The 17,879-nt window shown below is 45.2% G+C and overlaps 2 protein-coding genes across 3 annotated transcripts in view; one reads left to right on the top strand and one right to left on the bottom strand.

Moving 5' to 3' along the window:
• Nucleotides 1–17,879, top strand: part of MAP2K1 (mitogen-activated protein kinase kinase 1) — a 292,757-nt gene that overhangs the window by 35,350 nt on the left and 239,528 nt on the right. Inside the window, exons 9-11 of one of the 2 annotated variants that reach the window (XR_015750823.1) lie at nucleotides 386–447; nucleotides 1,668–1,713; nucleotides 2,348–3,280. Coding sequence is in view for 1 of the 2 variants with exons in the window: in XM_087972954.1 (XP_087829080.1) it covers nucleotides 386–447; nucleotides 1,668–1,713; nucleotides 2,348–2,461 (222 nt within the window). In the remaining variant the exon portion in view is untranslated. Of the gene's footprint in view, nucleotides 1–385; nucleotides 448–1,667; nucleotides 1,714–2,347; nucleotides 3,685–17,879 lie in introns of those variants that run through there. The other variant, XM_087972954.1, reaches the window with a different exon arrangement.
• On the bottom strand, nucleotides 5,899–16,123 carry SNAPC5 (small nuclear RNA activating complex polypeptide 5). Its single transcript, XM_026673122.2, has 3 exons — nucleotides 15,969–16,123; nucleotides 9,677–9,766; nucleotides 5,899–6,638 (listed from the first exon to the last, which is right to left on the bottom strand). Exons 1-3 carry the CDS (start codon nucleotides 16,056–16,058, stop codon nucleotides 6,540–6,542), a joined length of 279 nt encoding a protein of 92 aa, XP_026528907.2. The 5' UTR covers nucleotides 16,059–16,123; the 3' UTR covers nucleotides 5,899–6,539.

Here is a 17,879-nt window from a genome sequence, read left to right on the forward strand (position 1 = left end):
TGAAAGGTGGATATAATTGTGATTCCTGCAATTGGAGGTGGACAATATAGAAAGAAACAGACAGACAAACAGAAACAGTCAGACAGACAGACCATTTGGCCTAGTGGTTAAGGTGCTGGCCTAGAAGCCAGGAGATGGAGAGTTCTAGTCCCGCCTTATTGGGCATGAAGGCTGGCTGGGTGACTTTGGGCCAGTCCTTCTTACTTGGCCCAACCTACCTCACAAGGTTGTTGTGGTAGAGAAAATTGGAGAAAGAAGGACTATTAGATACATTCGCTGTCTTGAGTTTCTTGTAGAGTAATAAAGGTGGGATTAAAAAGGCAATGAACTCCGAGTCGCAGGGTCGTTTCTCTTTTCATCTTTTTGACCCCTTGGTTGCTTTCAGCCCCCTCCAAAGCTGCCAAGCAGAGTCTTCAGTCCAGAATTCCAAGACTTTGTGAACAAATGGTGAGTTCGGACTCCAATCTGTTTCCTTTGGGGACGAGGGTGGGGGGGTCAATGAAAATGCTGGGGGGGTTGACTCTCTGAAAAGGCGTTTTGGTAACTAATAAAATGAGGTCCGTTTTTGCCTTTCTGGACCAAACTTGCTCCCAATTCAACATGATGGTATGATTTTTCAAGATTTTTTATTTTTTTTTTGTCATTTGATGGCCACGCAGATCGTGTTTCCCCAAAAATATGACCTACTCAGGAAATTAATCCTAGCTTGATTTTTAACATGTGCGCCCAATATAAGCCCTACTCCCAAAATAAGCCCTAATTTAAGATCCTGCCCACTCCAGAGTTGACAGGTAAAAATTAAGCTATGGAGGGGTGGAGCTGCCCCACTACTTACCTTTGAACAGTTGCAGCCAGGCCTCGCACACCCAAACACCTGCCTTGCCGGCCCATTTCTTCTGCAGCTGGCAAGGCTTTCCCGAATAGCAAAAAAGAGGCCAGGGGCCACCCATGCAAGTGAGGTAAGTCATCCCCCCCCAAAATAAGACCTGGTGCCTTTTTTTTTTCTTGGCAAAAATATAAGACAGGGTCTTATTTTCGAGGAAACACAGTCGTTTTTGAGCAATGTGCTGGGATGCACACTCCAGCAACATGGATAAAGCCAGGGCAGAATCCAAAATTGATCTGTGTCAATTCAAATAAAGCATGGGAATTATTGACCATGCCTTGAGCGGAGATTGTGCCCATGTCAACAAAGGTCCATTGCAACCACAGCTCATGTCCTGTTACTTTGCACAGGATATAATAATATCCTTGTAGATATATATATATATATATATAAAATCATTATCAAAATATTCAGGAAATTCTGATCTCTTTTAGGTACATTAGATCAGTATGATAGTTTATTTGAACATGGTTAAATTTTGCTACACTTATCTGTAGAATTAGGCAGATTTTGGCCACCCACCAATGATCTCATCCCTAATTATAATACACGATTATGTCTTCTTCTTCTGTTTTGTTTTATTTTAATTTTATTCTGGTATGGGACCGTAATGAAAGCTGGACCATGCATTTAAAGCTTCGTATTTTGGCTTGCCATTCATTCAACCTTTGCATGGAATCCAGAACTGCAGACCTCCAATTTAACATATACCTCAACCATGATTGTGTTTGTGGGTGTGTTGGGCTCCCAACTGTAATATATAACTTTTTCTTTTTGACAGCTTGATCAAGAATCCGGCTGAGAGAGCAGATCTAAAACAACTTATGGTGAGTGAATTGTTCCTGGTTTTTTTTTTTGAAAGATGCATATTGCAAGATTCCTCCCCTTGGAATCTACTGGTTTCATCAACATGCTAGAGTGGTTTCATTAAATACTTAGAAAGTCAACATGCACGACTTCCAATTAGGGTTGCTGACTATTCTGTTCTATTTTCTATTCTATTCTATTTCTATGGTGGTGCAATTCGAATGCAGCATTGCAGGCTAATTCTGTCAGTTTAATCCTGACAGGGCTTAAGGTTGACTCAGCCTTCCATCCTTCCGTGGTCGGTAAAATGAGGATCCAAATTGTTGGGGGCAAGAAGCTGACTCTGTAAACCACTTAGAGAGGGCTGGAAAGCACTATAAAGCGGTATATAAGTCTAAATGCTATTGCTATTGCTAATAAGAGGAAGGAAGGAAAGAAAGGGTGTGATGGGAAAGGAAGGAAGGAAGGGGAAGGAAAGGGGAGGGGTGGGAAAGGAGGGAGGGATGGAGGGAAGGAAGGAAGACAACTGGACCTGGCACATCCATTTTAGTCAGCAAGAGGCTGATTCTGTAAACCACTTAGAGAGGGCTGGAAAGCACTATAAAGCGGTATATAAGTCTAAGTGCTATTGCTATTGTCTTTTCTCCTTACCAGGTCCACATTTTCATCAAAAGAGCGGAAGCGGAAGAGGTGGACTTTGCGGGCTGGCTGTGCTCCACCATCGGCCTCAACCAGCCCAGCACTCCAACCCACGTCGGCGGACTCTGAGCCGCTCCGCTGGTCACGGTACGAAGACTTGCACCGGCTGCTGCTGCTGCTGCTGCTGCTGCTATGCAACTTCCATTCCACGGGGGAGGCCGACTCGGAAACCGCTCACTCCAGACGCCCATCGATGCGCACCGGGGTCGGGGAGCATGGCATGATGTGGCGCATTGGTGTTCCCAGCCACCTCCCGCTGTTTAGAGCCACGTTTCCCCCCCCCTTCTTTTCCCATCAACTCAAAAAAGTTATTCTGCTGCCCCTCCCGCCGCCGCCGCCCTGCTTCCGTGCTGCGCCTTCTCAAGCTTGTCGTGCCAAATTCTTTTCCAGGTCGAGTCCCTTTCGCGGGTTTGTGCGAACAGCTGTTGTGTTTTGATTCTCGGCGACCAAATGTGACGCTTCGCGCCGCCAAAACCGGCACAGTTGACGTGAATGATGGATGCCTTTCCTTAACTGGGGAACCTCGTCAAGAGACCTGGTTGGCTGTTCTCAGCCTTGGTAGACTTTTGTCCCGTGAGCCTTGTGTAACTTCGGTGGTCCCTTTTTTTTTTCCCTCAGCTTTTGCTTATCCCAGTCCTGGTCAGAACAGTTAGAGACGGGTGGGTTGCTTTTGGACATGGATTTGATGCCACTAAGCTGAGGTGGGAGTCATGAAGAACCCTGGGTCCTTGAACCGGTGGGGAAAACCATTGGTGGGCTTCAGCCTGAGTAAAGGGTTATTATTATTATTATTATTATTATTTGGCCTCCCCTCCTGGGTCAGTATGAACACACCTGTCGATGCTTTTTATTTATTTGCCTTGTTGGATATTTTGGGCTGGCTTGGCTGTGCTGTTTTTTCAACCTTGAGCTCTTCAAGATGGGTGGGCTTCAACTCCCAGGATTCCCCAGCCAGTTATTCTGGGAGTCGAAGCCCACCCATCTTCAAGGGTCCCAAGGTTGAGAAAGACGGGCGTAGTGGCACTCATCTCCTCCATCTATGAATTTGGTATCCGTTGTGCACGGGTGATAGGAAACTGTCCGGCAGAATCGATGCATTTCTTTCTCTCTCTCTTTTCTCTTTTCTTCTTTTAAAGGCACCAAGATTTATTTCCCTTCTAAGGACGGCTGAGGTTATTAGATGTCATGAAACCTCTGCCTCCGTTGTGTTGGAAACTTCTTTTTAATCATTTTACTCTTTCCAGATGTTGAGCCAAACTGCATCCTACATTTAATAAATGTCACCAAAATCACTTTGGGAGAGTTTTATGGGGTTTTTAAAACACGGGCCGTTAGCTCGCTTGGGGTTGATTTTTTTTCCGTGGCATTTTGGGTTGGGGGAGAGGAAGTAACTTCTAGATTTAACTCTGCCTCTGATCTCCCAGGCGTGATCTACAAACACTCCATAGCCCATCTTCCAGAGATCTCTCTTCTCCAGATGGAGGACAATTGTGAACTGTACCGCATGAGGTATTAAGACATTACACTGCAGGGGTGTCCAACCTTGGCAACTTTAAGACTTTAAGCTTTGCTGGCTGAGGAATTCTGGGAGTTGAAGTCCACAAGTCTTAAAGTTGCCAAGGTTGGACACCCCTGCACTACAGTATAGCACCTGATGGATGATTACCATAAAGCAAGGGTCTTCAACCTTGCCAAGTTTAAGACTTGTGGACTTCAACTCCCAGAATTCCTCAGCCAGCAAAGCAGGGCTCCCCAACTTTAGCTACTTTTTAAGATTTGAGGAATTCTGGGAGTTGAACCCCACAAGTCTTATAAAGCTGCCAAGGTTGGAGATCTCTGCCATAAAGCATAGCTCTTCCCCCCCTGCAATCCAGGCCCCAATCAGAGTGTTGTACCCACAGGTAGTCCTCAACTTACAACAGTTCATTTAGCGATGGTTCGAAGTCACAACGACACTGGAAAAAGTGACTTATGACCACTTTTCAGACTTATATGACGGTTGCAGCCTCCCCATGCTCCCCCTGATCAAAATTCAGGCACTTGGCAACTGGCTCCTGTTCATATTATGACGGTCGTAGTGTTCTGGGGTCATGTGATGACTTTTTTTTTTTTTTTTGCAACCTTCTGCCAAGCAAAGTCAATGGGGAAGCCAGATTCACTTAACAACCGTGTGACTAATTTAACAAATGCAAGGATTCACTGAACGACAGTGGCAACAATGGTGGTGACATGGGGCAAAACTCACTTAACAAAGCTTTTAACTTAGCAACATAAACTTTGGGCTCAACTGTGGTCGTAACCAGAGGACAGACTACCTGTACTGGATTTGGGCCAAAAGTGTTGTAAAACGCACACTGGACACCACAAACAGACCTAAAGGCAGGTCTGTCACTGAACAGCTGACCTGTGGCCACAAGACTGCAAGGGAGGGGCTGGCAATCAGAACTTTGGAACCAGGTTTGCAGGAACCTTTTTAGAGGTCCGTTGTAACTTCACGTGGTCCCAACACGTTGTACCAAGTCACCTGTAGGAAACCTTGGAAGTTGTACTTTCAACCAAGGGAGTATGGAAGGCTAGGAAGCACACAGAAATTTAAAGGATAGTAGTGACTTAACATATACTCTCTTTTGTGCAGGGGTGGGCCACGATTGCAACTTCACAACCTGTGGGCCTTCAGCTCCCAAAATTCCTGAGCCAGCTTCAATTTCCGCGAGTTGAAGTCCTCAAGTTGTAAAGTCACCCGTTGTCAACTCGTAAAACATTCCTAGGCCTGTTTTAGTAGTTGCCATTAAAAAACAGGGTGGGAGAGGAAGGAAATCTGGAAGAGGAGTTGCAGCAGTTTGTGGAAGCGGAAGTACATTCCAACTCTTACCTTTAAAAGATTGTAACTCAAATACCAGAGCTTTTGCCCACAAATATATTTAATTGAAGAACGTGATTGATGACACCCAGCCCGTGAATTGGTTCAGTTGGAGAATCTGATTTATGACACACCCAGGGGGGAAACAGGGTCACAGGGGACTGTGAATGAGGTATGCCAGTGTTGGCTTCATACAGGGCAGTGCCAGTATGTTGCCTCTAATGAGTACTTAGAAGTTCTTTGAAGTTTGGTTCAAGGATCGTTAGGGTGATTGCTGGAATCCTGACAACCACAGTTGCCCACACTTGCTCTTGTGTGCCTGCCTTTGCAACTTGCCCCATTCCAGATGTGCTGCAGCTGGTTTGCTCCTTCCTGAAAATCAGTGCCCATATATGCTATGCCACCTCCCAAAGAGCTACCAATTCACTGCAGTATCTTAAGAGTCAAACTCGGGGCGGGGCGGGGGAATGTATGCTTCTTGCCCCCCCCCCCCCAAAAAACAACTTCCTATTTTGGGGTGATTTGTAATTCTGAAGACACAAATCTATCCCGAGCGATGCAAAGCAAACAGAGTCATTTTGACATCCGTTGGAAGGACTGACGTGCCAACTGCCCGCTAGGAAAGTATCTTTAATATTACCCAGAGTAAACAAAACATATTTTTTTATTCCACACAAGTTTCATAAAATGGGCCCAAACGAACCAGAATAAAGGAGTCATATACAGCCATACAGGGGGGGAAAAATCCCATATTTTTCCACTTCTTTTGTGCAATTTATCCATAGGAGGTTCAGGAAAACCCAACTGGCACAGAACAGGCAGCTTCCCAGCTTTTCCTTTTTTTTTTTTTTTTTTGTTTACAACCGGGCAGGAGATGATGTTTTGTGGACAGATTATTGCTTCAAAAGTTTCGTTTCCTGAACTGCTACTTGTTTTGAAACGTAGGTCTGCTCTAGAGCAGGGGCAACTTCCAACCTTGGCAACTTTTAAGACTTGCGGACTTCGACTCCCAGAGTTCCTCAGCCAAGCTTTGAAGTCCACAAGTCTTAAAAGTTGCCAAGGTTGGAAGTTGCCCCTGCTCTAGAAAATGACTCGTGCTACATAATTAGGCTTCAATGCTGCCAGTTTTCCAACCCGCCCCGTAATTTATTACCGCCTTCAGACATTTTTGTGAGATGCTCAGCGGCCTTTTCTGGTTGGGGTTTTTGGGTCTCTGGAGCACCACACAAAGTTTCCTCCAAGCCAGGGAAAGCTTCGGAGCCCTGGCCTGATAGCAACACGGGTGCACTAGGAATCCGATTCTTCTTCTTCCTCCTCCTCTTCCTCACCATCGCCACGTACTTGTAACTGCAGCTTAGTCTGATTAATGGCCAGTTCATTGTCCATCTGTGCAAAGAAAGAAGAAAACGGGTCACTTCCTGCCAAGAAATATTAAGTCGGGGGAAGAAACACCCCGAATGCCATTTGCAGCAGGTAAGGAAATGCTGAGCTTGTGTTCTGACCCAAACCTGGTTCCACAAGAGTAAACACAAGACAAAGGTACCAGCACAACCTTTTACTGTTTCATTTACGAATCCTGTTTCTTCACAGGTAAAAGGCGGCTTCCAACTAATTAACTCCGATAAGTATTCTATTATATAAAGCAGGGGTGTCCAACCTTGGCAACTTTAAGCCTGGAGGACTTCAACTCCCAGAATTCCCCAGCCAGCTGGCTGGGGAATTCTGGGAGTTGAAGTCCTCCAGGCTTAAAGTTGCCAAGGTTGGACACCCCTGATATAAAGTATTTTATTCTATTCTATTCAAGAGCCTTGCCAAGTTTTTGCAAGGCTGCCAAGAACACCAGATAAAATTACTAAACAATAAATCAAAGAGTCTCTAAACACCAACTCAGATATTCTGATGTCCACCAGGCTCTAGTATCAAACTTCTTTGCCTTCTGCAAAGAACTGCAGTTTCTCAGCTGGCTTTTATCTTCTCAGGGAGGGGCCATCGCCTTGCAGACTTACTCCCGAGTCGCCCGTGCTGCTGCAGCTGTTCTTTCCTTCGAGCAGTCCTGTGCGTGCGCACACTGGGCACAGGCTCCTCGGGGGCCTCTTCCTCATTGCTGCCAGCCTCCACAATCTCCAAAGGCCGCCTTCCACTCCCTGATGGTCCTGGCCCCATCCCTGCCTCACACGCAGGCCCCTCATCGGAGTCCTCGCTCTCCGAGACCTCAGCCGTCCGTACCTGCTGCTGGCAAACCATAGCAGCTTGGTGGATACACAAGAGTTAGTCCTTGACATAGGACCGTAATGGAGCCTAACAATTACTGGTTGTGTGTCGTCACGGTTGTAAAACGGGTTTGGTCGTATGACCTGATTTTACGACCGTTTTCACAGCAATTGGTAAACGTTGTAAAACGAGCACTGTGGTTTAAAAAAGGAAGGCAGTGTTCACTATGGCAGTTTTGTCCAAAAATGGGAAGAAACTGCTGGTTTTCAGCAAAACCATTGTAAAACAGTCTCTCTCTCTCACACACACACACAAACACACACACAATGGTGGGATTCAAATTGTTTCACAACCGGTTTAGTGGGCGTGCTTTGCCTAACGCCAGCGTGCAGCTTTCCCCACACCAGCTGAGGCCTGGAGCATCAATCAGACGAGAGAATAAAGAAAAGCACAGAGGTGGGAGAGCTAATCCTACGATTTTTGTTTTCCTCCCAGCTGATCGCTTGCTCTTTTTTTACGACCGGTTCGACCAAACCGGTCCAAACCGGTAGCCTACCACCACTGCAGACACCCATGCATACGTTATAAATTCATGCATGGATCAGCACACCAAGATGTGACTTACATTATTAAAGAATGCTCGTCCCCAAACAAAAATGTAAAAAGGGTGAAACGGGTCTTTCTAATATCGTCTTCCTGAAACTCAGTGAATCGAATTATGCGCCCCGATTTAAAGATTCCCTGGGCCAGAAGCAGTGGTGGTGGGATTCCACCGGTTTGTCCCGGTTCAGCCAAACCAGTAGCTCCGAGGATCATCTGCGAGTGAACCGGTTTGCTCCGACGATCAGCTGCTGGGCCCACCCGCCGGCCCCGGCTCTATGCTGACCTTTATTTCCTGCTTTTCGACCTCGGCTGCTTCGCGCGGCACATTTCAATTGCCACGGGTCAGCTGTTGAAGACACTGGGAAGAGTGTAGGATTGCGGTAGCAAACCCTCTGGGCACACGCAACGCTTGCGTTTGGCACATGCACGCCTGTGGAACACGTGTGCAAAGCCTGCCCGCCAAGCCACGCTCACAGAACCTGTGGTCAAAAAAATTGGAAACCCACCACTGGCCAGAAGGTGTAAGGATCTGTCAGGGAAACGTTTCCAAAGTCCTCTTGCCTATGTGGTTGATGCGTTTTCCTCCCCAGGAAACAGAAGGTCTGTAAAATCATGCCGTCATGCCTGCCTCCAGCATATCATCCATCCATGGTTATGGAGATTCTCCATCATCCAGGTCATGGTTGTCCCAAAGGCGCTTTTTTCTAAGGGCAACTGGACTGACTTTGTTTTTCCTTGAAGAGGTTTCGCTTCTCATCCAAGAAGCTTCTTCAGTTCTGACGGAATGGTGGAGAATGGAAGTTTGAAAGAGGGGGTGAAAGAGCCCAACTACATTAAGACTGGACAGCCCTCCCTCAACAGAGAGGGAGGGATGCGACATCATCTGTCTCCTGTTTACAAACACAGTCCTTTCCGCAGTTCCAAGAAAGTTACACACCCATTTGCACTATTCAGGTGACCCCGAGGGGACAGATAAACCTCCAAGTGGCCTCCACGAACTCTCAGGAAGAAAGCCCAGCTGGATGAGAAGCGACATGTCTTCAAGAAAAAAACAAAGAAAGTCCAGCTGCCTTTAGAATATAAGCATCTTTGGGATCTCTCGAGCCACGGTGGTGCAGAGGTTGGAGTGCGGTACTGCAGGCTACTTCTGCTGACTGCCGGCTGCCTGCAATTTGGCCGCTCGAATCCCGCCAGGCTCAAGGTTAAACTCAGCCTTCCGTCCTTCCGAGGTGGGTCAAATGAGGACCCAGAATTGTTGGGGGCAAGAGGCTGACTCTGTCAACTGCTTAGAGGGGGCTGGAAAAGAAATGTAAAGCGGTATATAAGTCTTAAGTGCTATTGCTATCTTCCATGGGTGGGTTTTTTTAAAAAAAAAAGTGAGTTTCTTGGCTTGGAAATATTGTTCACCTGCTTGGACAGAAACAGAGGAGAGCGTGGGGAGAATCTTCCCTCAGTTGGCATTCTGGTAAATGAGGGACCAGTTACAACTTACAACCAGGGGGGCTGTAGATCATGAGCCCCAGGAGCCTTTTCTTTCTTCTCGTAAAGAGGACTCCTTCTTTGTGGCCTCTAAACAAGAGAGCGACTACAGCGGAGGGAAAGAGCCTTACGTTTACGTGCTCCTCCGTGACAGCAGCCGAGGGCGTGAACATCGTCCCTTCTCGGGCGTTGATCATGGACCGAAGAGCCAACTCTTCCACCTGGAAGCAGAAAGTCATGGTCAGCCTTGAAAGAGGCGTTAAGCAACGTCCTTGGCACCGTCAATCCTCCTTTAGTGAAATCATCTGGCTTAGAGCAGGGGTCTCCAACCTTGGCCACTTTAAGACTTGCGGACTTCAACTCCCAACAACTCCACAGCAAAGCTGGCTGGGGAATTCTGGGAGTTGAAGGTCCTCCAGGTTTAAAGTGGCCAAGGTTGGAGACCCCTGCCTTAGAGTGTGAAAATATAACCTGGCCAGCCAAGGGCTGTGCATCCTAGTGCTATGATTTTAAAATGAATCCAGGGTTCACTATGGCACAGTTGATCTCCCAGGAGGGAAAAATGGCAATTCCCCTCTTGCAATACAGGCAGTCTTCGATTTAGGACCAGAACTTCCGCTTCTACATGAGTAGCACCTGATCTGACCACCATTTTGCTACTGTTATTTAGCACTTGGACTTCTATACCGCTTCACAGAGCTTTACAGCCCTCTCAAAGCGGTTTACAGAGTCAGCCTCTTGCGCCCAACAATCTGGGTCCTCATTTTACCCACCTCAGAAGGTGGGAAGGCTGAGCCAACCTTGAGCCAGTCACAATCGAACTCCCGGCAGTGGGCAGAATCAGCCTGCAATACTGCATTCTAACCACTGTGTCACCACAGAAGAAAGGGAAGGGGAAGGAAGGAAGGAAGGAAGGAAGGAAGGAAGGAAGGAAGGAAAGGAAGGAAGGAAAGGAAGGAAGGAAGGAAGGAAGGAAGGAAGGAAGGAAGGAAGGAAGGAAGGAAGGAAGGAAGGAAGGAAGGAAGGAAGGAAGGAAGGAAAGGAAGGAAGGAAGGAGGAGAGGGAGGGAGGGAGAGGGAGGGAGGGAAAGGGTAGAGCAATAGCAGTTAGACTTATATACCATTTCACAGTGCTTTCCAGCCCTCTCTAAGAGGTTTACTGAGTCGGCCGATTGACCCAACAACCTGGGTCCTCCTTTTACCCACCTCGGAAGGACGGATGGCTGAGTCAACCTGGAGCCTGGTGGGATTTGAAAGGCCAAATTGCAGGCAGACAGCAGGCAGCAGAAGTGGCCTGCAGTACTGCCTTCTAACCAGACTATGCCACCCCCCCAGCTCTTTCGGGAATTGCTGCCGTTTGTTAAGTGGATCACACAGTGGTTAAGATAGATCAACTCTGTTCATCTAGATGTTAAGTCCCCAAATTTTGATCACGTGCCTGGGAATGCTGCAATGGTCCTAAACGTAAGGACTCGCATTTTATTTTTTTCAACGCTATTGTCAAGAAAATCGCTAAACTGGTGATTGTAAGGCAAGGAGTGACCCGTAGGTCTTCAATGAAGCTGTCTTTTATAAACTACCAGTTCCTAGATTTTAAGGTGACACGTGTGGGGTCCCCTCTAATTGTATCCCAGCAACCATTCTGTATGATGAAATGAATATGACCCATTTAAAGTCAACTCTGGTCAAGGGAAGCCTGGAATTTAGATTGTAGTTATATGGGAAGCATTTCTGGAAATTACCAAAAGAAAAAAGAAAGAAAAGCCCCTGATATTTTGTGATAGAAACACTCTCTTTTGATGGAATATCAAGCCTCAAGGAGACCCCAGGACAAAGGGGAGACTTGCACCGCTCCCACATTTCAAAGACTAGCCACCTCAGGAGGACTAGAAACTGGCCTTCTTTTAAGCTCTAGGTATCTAAGTATTTAGGTATCCAAACAATTGTAAGTAGATCTGCAGCAGAGGAAGTGGAGCTGAACAACCAGGCTTACAATGCTAATCCCCCTCCGGAAAGCACATTCCTAAATCTCTATTTATAAAGCTAGCCTTTGTGCGTTTGGCTGGGCCTTCCTTCCTCATTCATACCAGGGTCTTAGCACCTTTGCCAACAGCTGGCCCAGGACTCACAAGCCCCTGTGGTATTCAAATCAACAGGGCAGACACCAGGCCTGGAGGGTGGCTGGTTAAGCCCTTTTATGGCCCGAAGTGCCATGGGGAGAAGAAACAGGATGTTAAAAGTCTCAAGCCACTGTCGGAGGAGAGCTATCTTCATCTAGGGAAGGGATCCCCAAATTCTCCATCTGGCTGGAGAAGTCTGGGAGTTGAAGTCCACGAGTCTTCAAGTTGCCAAGTTTAGAGATCTCTGATCTAGGGCAGCCAAAATTCAGAAGATATACCTTTTCAGATACATATATACATATACATCTCTATCTCTCTATGTCTCTATGTCTCTATCTCATATATATATATGAGGAGCCTGATGATGGCAGATGAGATTCTGCCGAAACGTCGATACAACTTTAAAAGCACAACTACTATGACGTGGGAAAATACCCGAACAAAGCTAAATGCCATACATGTAAGTACCCGCGAAAACTTAAGAAAACAAATATATATATATATATATATATATATATATATATATATATATATATATATATATATATATATATATATATATACACACACACACACACACACACACACACACATACTTATTTTCTGAGGTTTCTGAGGTGCCCGTTTACGCCAGGTCCCGGGTATTTGTTAGTGCCAGTGCAAGCTGCTTGCACTGGCACTAGCCAGCAAGTGAAGATGGCGAGTGTCGCCAACGCCAGATACTCGAGAACCAATAACCAAAGATCATATACATATAATATATATATATACATATATACATATATATATATATATATATATATATATATATATATATATATATATATATATATATATATATATATATATATATATATATATATATAATTTGTTTTCTGAGGTTTTTGGTATTTGTAGGATCTTTGTTTTTCTCCGTGGAGTATTTGCCGACGTTGACGAAATCTCATTCGTCATCTTCAGGCTTCTGTCTTCGGCTTTACTCCAAGAAGCACAAAGCCAAAGACACAAGCCTGAAGATGACAAATGAGATTTCGTCGAAACATCGCCAAAATACTTCCAATTTTACGTGGGAGAAAACCTGAATAACCAAAGATACACACACACACACATACATATATATATATATATATATAATTTATACATATCTGTATATCTGTCTACCTATCTATCTATATCTATATCTCTAATATATATATATATATTGTCTTTCTTGTTGTGCCTTTACCCTGCCTTTTGCTTCCTCCCATTTTCAGTTTAGCCACATCTTGCCTCTAGTCCCGGGATCTAAAGTTTGTAAGGTTGAGAAATACGTGTAGTCCTCAACTTACAACAGTTCATTTAGTGACTGCTCAAAGTTACAATGGCAGTGGGGGAAAAAAGTGACTTACGACCATACCTGCCATCATTGCAACATTCCCATGGTCATACGATTAAAAAAAAAACAGATGCTTGGCAACTGACTCATGTTTATGACGGTCCCGGGGTCACGCGATCCTTTTTTTACGACGTTCCGACTGGCGAAGTCCATGGGGGAAGCCAGATTTACTTAACAATCATGTCACTAATTTAAGAACTGTACCGATTCACTTAGCAACTAGGGCAAGAAAGGTGATAAAATGGGACTAAGCAATAGAAATTTTGTGTTTTCCAGTTGCGGTCATAAGTCGAGGACGACCTGTATTAACTAGAAGATCTCTAGGGACAAACTATTTTTGTGTTGAATTTATATTTACCGACCAAGAAATCGAGACTAGCATAGATCTATTTCAAGCTATTTAGCTCTCATCAGCTAGCTATACCCTTTTGGGATTCTAACCCAGGCTACCTGCCTATTAGGTAGATGGATTCATTTCTAAGCCATGCCTTGCTTTGTCGGCTATACCAGTAAATATAAATTCAACACAAAAAGAGTTTGTGGCAAAAGCGACTGCCTGTGAAGGCTCCTGGATTGGGGCTGAAAGGCGAAAGCTGAAGTAGTATGCTCCAACCCATAATTGGTAGGCCAGGTTGCCCTGATAGACCAGTCTCACTGGGGAAAAACAACCACACTTACTTCTTTGGGGAAACCCCAGCCTCTGGAACAGCATCTCTTCAGAGAAAAGGACACGCACACACACAGAGCGGTCTTCCTCGATTTCCTGACAGTTCTTAAAACCTGGCTTAGGTCCCTGCTGTATTTTGGGGAGGGTTTTTTGTGTGTGTACGTTCTTTGAACTGAGTTATTGTTAGATCATTTGAGTCCGGGCAGTCCAACTGTTTTAGACATTATCTGTTTTTATGGATTTTTGTTTTTTTTGTTTGCCTGGAGATAAACTAAGAACTGAATATCTCGCGGGACGCCATGCAGGGAAAGCCAGCCCAAGTTATTCTCGCCATCCTTAGAAATTTTCTAAGCAACTCCACAAATTGAAGGGAGACTGATGGGTGCAAAGGGGGCCCAAAAGGGGCCTTTCGTTTTTGAAATGTCCCCCTTTGGAACCATCTGCCTGGAGCCCCCAACCATTGTCTCCTTACAAGCTAGGACAATCCTTCCCTCTTTTATCAAAACTTTTTTAAAAAATATCATTATATGTTGTAATGACGAGGCAGTCGAGTTGTTTGATCATGAACAACTGAATCATGATGACTTTATTGGAATCTAGTCTTGCATTTATACACATTTTTAATTATCCTCCATCATTGGTTAACTTTGGTTACTGCTTAACTTTCGTTACTGTTTAGCACAGTAATTAATACAATTAATTATCTCTAGTTAAAGTCTAACATATGTTTACTTCCTCTCTCTAATCCTCCTTTAGATTAGTGGCTTTGTTTGCCTGAGTTGTATTTGCTTGGAAACATTCTTTATCTGAGGTTTGCCATCCGAGATTGGAACATTCCTGCAATTACAACTCTAAAATTATAGCTTGATGCATTTTCTGTCCTCATTCCTCTAGAAATCCTCAATCCTTACATGGATTAAAAATAACAATTCCCTGCATATCCTTGAGATGGACAACCACACCCATTGAAATGATAAACAACAATAGCACAACCCAAAGCCAAACACCCACCAAACAAGGGCCCATCCCATAAACTGACATGCAGGTGTGGGGGTTGAAGGAGCAGCTTGGATGGCTCCTTTGGCCTGGACCACAAATTTAGAATAACAGAGTTGGAAGGGACCTTGGAGGTCTTCTAGTCCAACCCCCTGCCTAGGCAGGAAACCCTACACCACTTCAGACAAATGGCTGTCCAATCTCTTCTTAAAATCTTCCAATGTTGGAGCATTTGCAACTTCTGGAAGCAAGTTGTTCTTAAGCTTTCATCTCTGAGGACCCCTCCCCACTTTTAAAAATTACAGAGGACCATAAATAAGCTTTTGTAAGCATGGCTTATATTTATCCATATTTACCATATTAACATTTTAAATTGATACATTCACTGCCAATTGTCAAGAATGTTTCACAGGATTTTTAATATTGAATTAATATGGCCTTGATTTCGAGGATCCCCATGGGACCTTGTATCATCATTTGAGACACACTGGCCTTTAACAAAGCATTGGGGCAAGGGACATAGGCTTTGTTACTCCTCCATCCGATTTCCTATAGCTTTTGGATGAAAACACCCATCATCCCCAGGCAAAAAATGGTCTTGGGGGGGTCAGGGGGAGAGGTAGGCCATTCAGAAGAATCTTTTGGGGGAAGTTGAGTTACAACCCTGCCTGCAATCGCCTTGTATGTGTGTGTGTGTGTGTGTGGCTGAAAAAGCCCCTGCTGGTCTCTGCGCTTGCAGTCTTCCAATTCTGTTGGGACTATCATACCCATTATCCTCTGCCTTGGTTCTTACAGACCTATAGACATTTCGGGGGGGGGGAAATCTATGGAAATTCCCAGTCCTCCAGGTCATGGTTGTCTCAAAGGTGCTTCTTTTTCTTTTTTTCCAAGAGGCAACTGGACTTTCTGGTTGTTGTTGTTGTTGTTTTCTTTGAAGACGTTTCGTTTCTCATCCAAGAAGCTTCTTCAACTCTGGGGAACGGAAGTCAGAGTTGAAGAAGCTTCTGGGATGAGGAGGGAAACCTCTTCAAAGTGGGGGAAAAAATCCAGACAGTCCAGTTGCCTCTTGGAAAAAAAGCACCTTTGGGACAATAGTGGGGAGGGGGGGACACCATTGGGGGCTCCCTTGAGGCAAATCTCCTCCCTAGACAGAGGCTGTGCCAGCGGGGTGCGACACACGTGCGGGCGTCCACACGTGCGCAGTTCCGGGCTACCCCCCCTCCCCCGGGAGGGGAGGGGGGCTGGCCCCGCTCGCTCCCTGCGCACCTTGAGGCGGGTGAGCTGGTCGTGCAGCGCCTCCTTGACCCGCAGCAGCGTCTCCTCCTCCTTGCGGAGCTCCTGCAGGCGGCTCAGCATCCTGTTCCCCTCCCCCTCCCCCCCGAGGAGGTGGTGAGAGGGTGCGCTTGGGGATGACGTCACCGGCGACGGCCCTCTCTCTCTCTCTCTCTCACCGGTCGGAGGGAGAAGAGGCAAGCGACGCGGGAGCCGCCATTTTGCTCCAGGGCGGAAGAGAGGGAAGGAAAAGATACGTGCCTGGTTTCGAGGCCTCAGCGGCCTTCAGCTCGTGGGGAGGTCTTAATGCTTCCTCCCCCTCCCCCCCAAAAAAATGGAAAGGGGAGCAAAAGCCAGGGGGGTGAAACAGCAGCTTGTCAGGAAAGAGGCTGAAGACAGAGGGGAGCAATGCCCCACCTACCCAAAACAGCCCCATTTCGTTCTATTATTCCAAGCCAGAATAGAATAGAATGCTTTCTTGGCCAAGTGTCATTGGACACACAAGGAATTTGTTTTGGTGCAAATGCTCTCTGTGTTCATAAAAGAAAAGATACACTCATCAAGAATCATAAGACACAACACTTAATAAGAGTCATGGGGTACAATAAGAATAGAATTCTTTCTTGGCCAAGTGTCATTGGGAACACAAGGAATTTGTTTTGGTGCAAATGCTCTCAGTGTTCATAAAAGAAAAGATAAACACTCATCAAGAATCATAAGACACAACACTTAATAAGAGTCATGGGGTACAATAAGAATAGAATTCTTTATTGGCCAAGTGTGATTGGACACACAAGGAATTTGTCTTGGTGCAAATGCTCTCAGTGTACATAAAAAAGATAAATTTGTCAAGAATCATTAGGTGCAACACTTAATGATAGTCATAGGGTACAAATAAGCAATGAAATCATACTAGGAATCAGTCAATATTCAACCCAGGGCATTATCTTTGAGGAACTGAGAAGAAATGCCCAAGTGGTGGTGGTGGTTGTTTTTTGAAGGATTGTTAGCACCTTAATATTAGTGAGGGAGTTGGGCAGCTTAAAAATGTGATCAATAAATCCTCATATTACCAGCATGTATATGTAGCAAATCTGATTTCCCCTGCTGACTGGTCCAAGATAAGGCTGTCCCTGTAGAGCGCAAAAGCTTACACTGGACATCCCAAAGGTAACTCAAAGGTGCAACAATCACTAGACTTACTCTGGATACTTTTACTTCAGATACACTACAATTAAAGCCCTGGGGTATCTGCAAGAGATTAGAAGACCCCCATCTTCCTGTATCTAGGTATACGGAATAGATGTGCAAGGATTTTTTTAAAATCTGATACAAAAAGGAAGTTCAGTATAGACCTGTTAAGTTAAATTTGTGAAAGTTTACGATGCATTCCCTCTTTTGGAAAATCTACTCCCAGGACAGAACACCAGAAACAGTAAGCAAACAGGGCAGACTATTCACATCAGCTTTGTTATATAGCTGGGATATCCCGGAGCAGGAAAGCATTAAAAAAAAACCAAACACCCTCCAAATCTGAGGCAAACCTTGTTTCCCCAAAAGTACAGTACCATTGTTAATAGCACATTTCATATATACACAAATAGCGTATCTGCTTTTCCAATCGATTTCTATTTTTTGAGATATTTATGCAGAAAAAGTGAAGTAACCAAAAAAGGAAGAAAAAAAACGCATTTGTAAAGATTCCCACATTATTGCTCCTGATATCTTGATAAAATTCCTTTTCTTTGGCTGTGATAGAGATTCCAACTTGCTGATAAAACCCGGTTTTCTCCTTCTGCCATTCTTATGCAGTTGGTCCCTTGGGTGAATATGTTCATGCAAAGAGCATCCTTTAGCTCAGTCATGCTGCCCTACCGTATTTCCAATTATCTTGCATTCTACCGA

This window comes from Notechis scutatus, chromosome 11 (genome assembly GCF_049901735.1).
Source record: "Notechis scutatus isolate UNSWTSFEM ecotype Mainland chromosome 11, rNotScu1.2, whole genome shotgun sequence".
Taxonomy (NCBI): Eukaryota; Metazoa; Chordata; class Lepidosauria; order Squamata; family Elapidae; genus Notechis; species Notechis scutatus.

Excerpts from the sequence above, each read along its gene's own strand:
- SNAPC5 (XM_026673122.2), bottom strand. The coding sequence starts at position 16,058 with ATGCTGAGCCGCCTGCAGGAGCTCCGCAAGGAGGAGGAGACGCTGCTG. Across the intron at positions 9,767-15,968 it reads ACCAGCTCACCCGCCTCAAG|GTGGAAGAGTTGGCTCTTCG; the intron begins GTGCGCAGGGAG and ends TTCTGCTTCCAG. Across the intron at positions 6,639-9,676 it reads TCACGGAGGAGCACGTAAAC|ATGGACAATGAACTGGCCAT; the intron begins GTAAGGCTCTTT and ends TTCTTTGCACAG.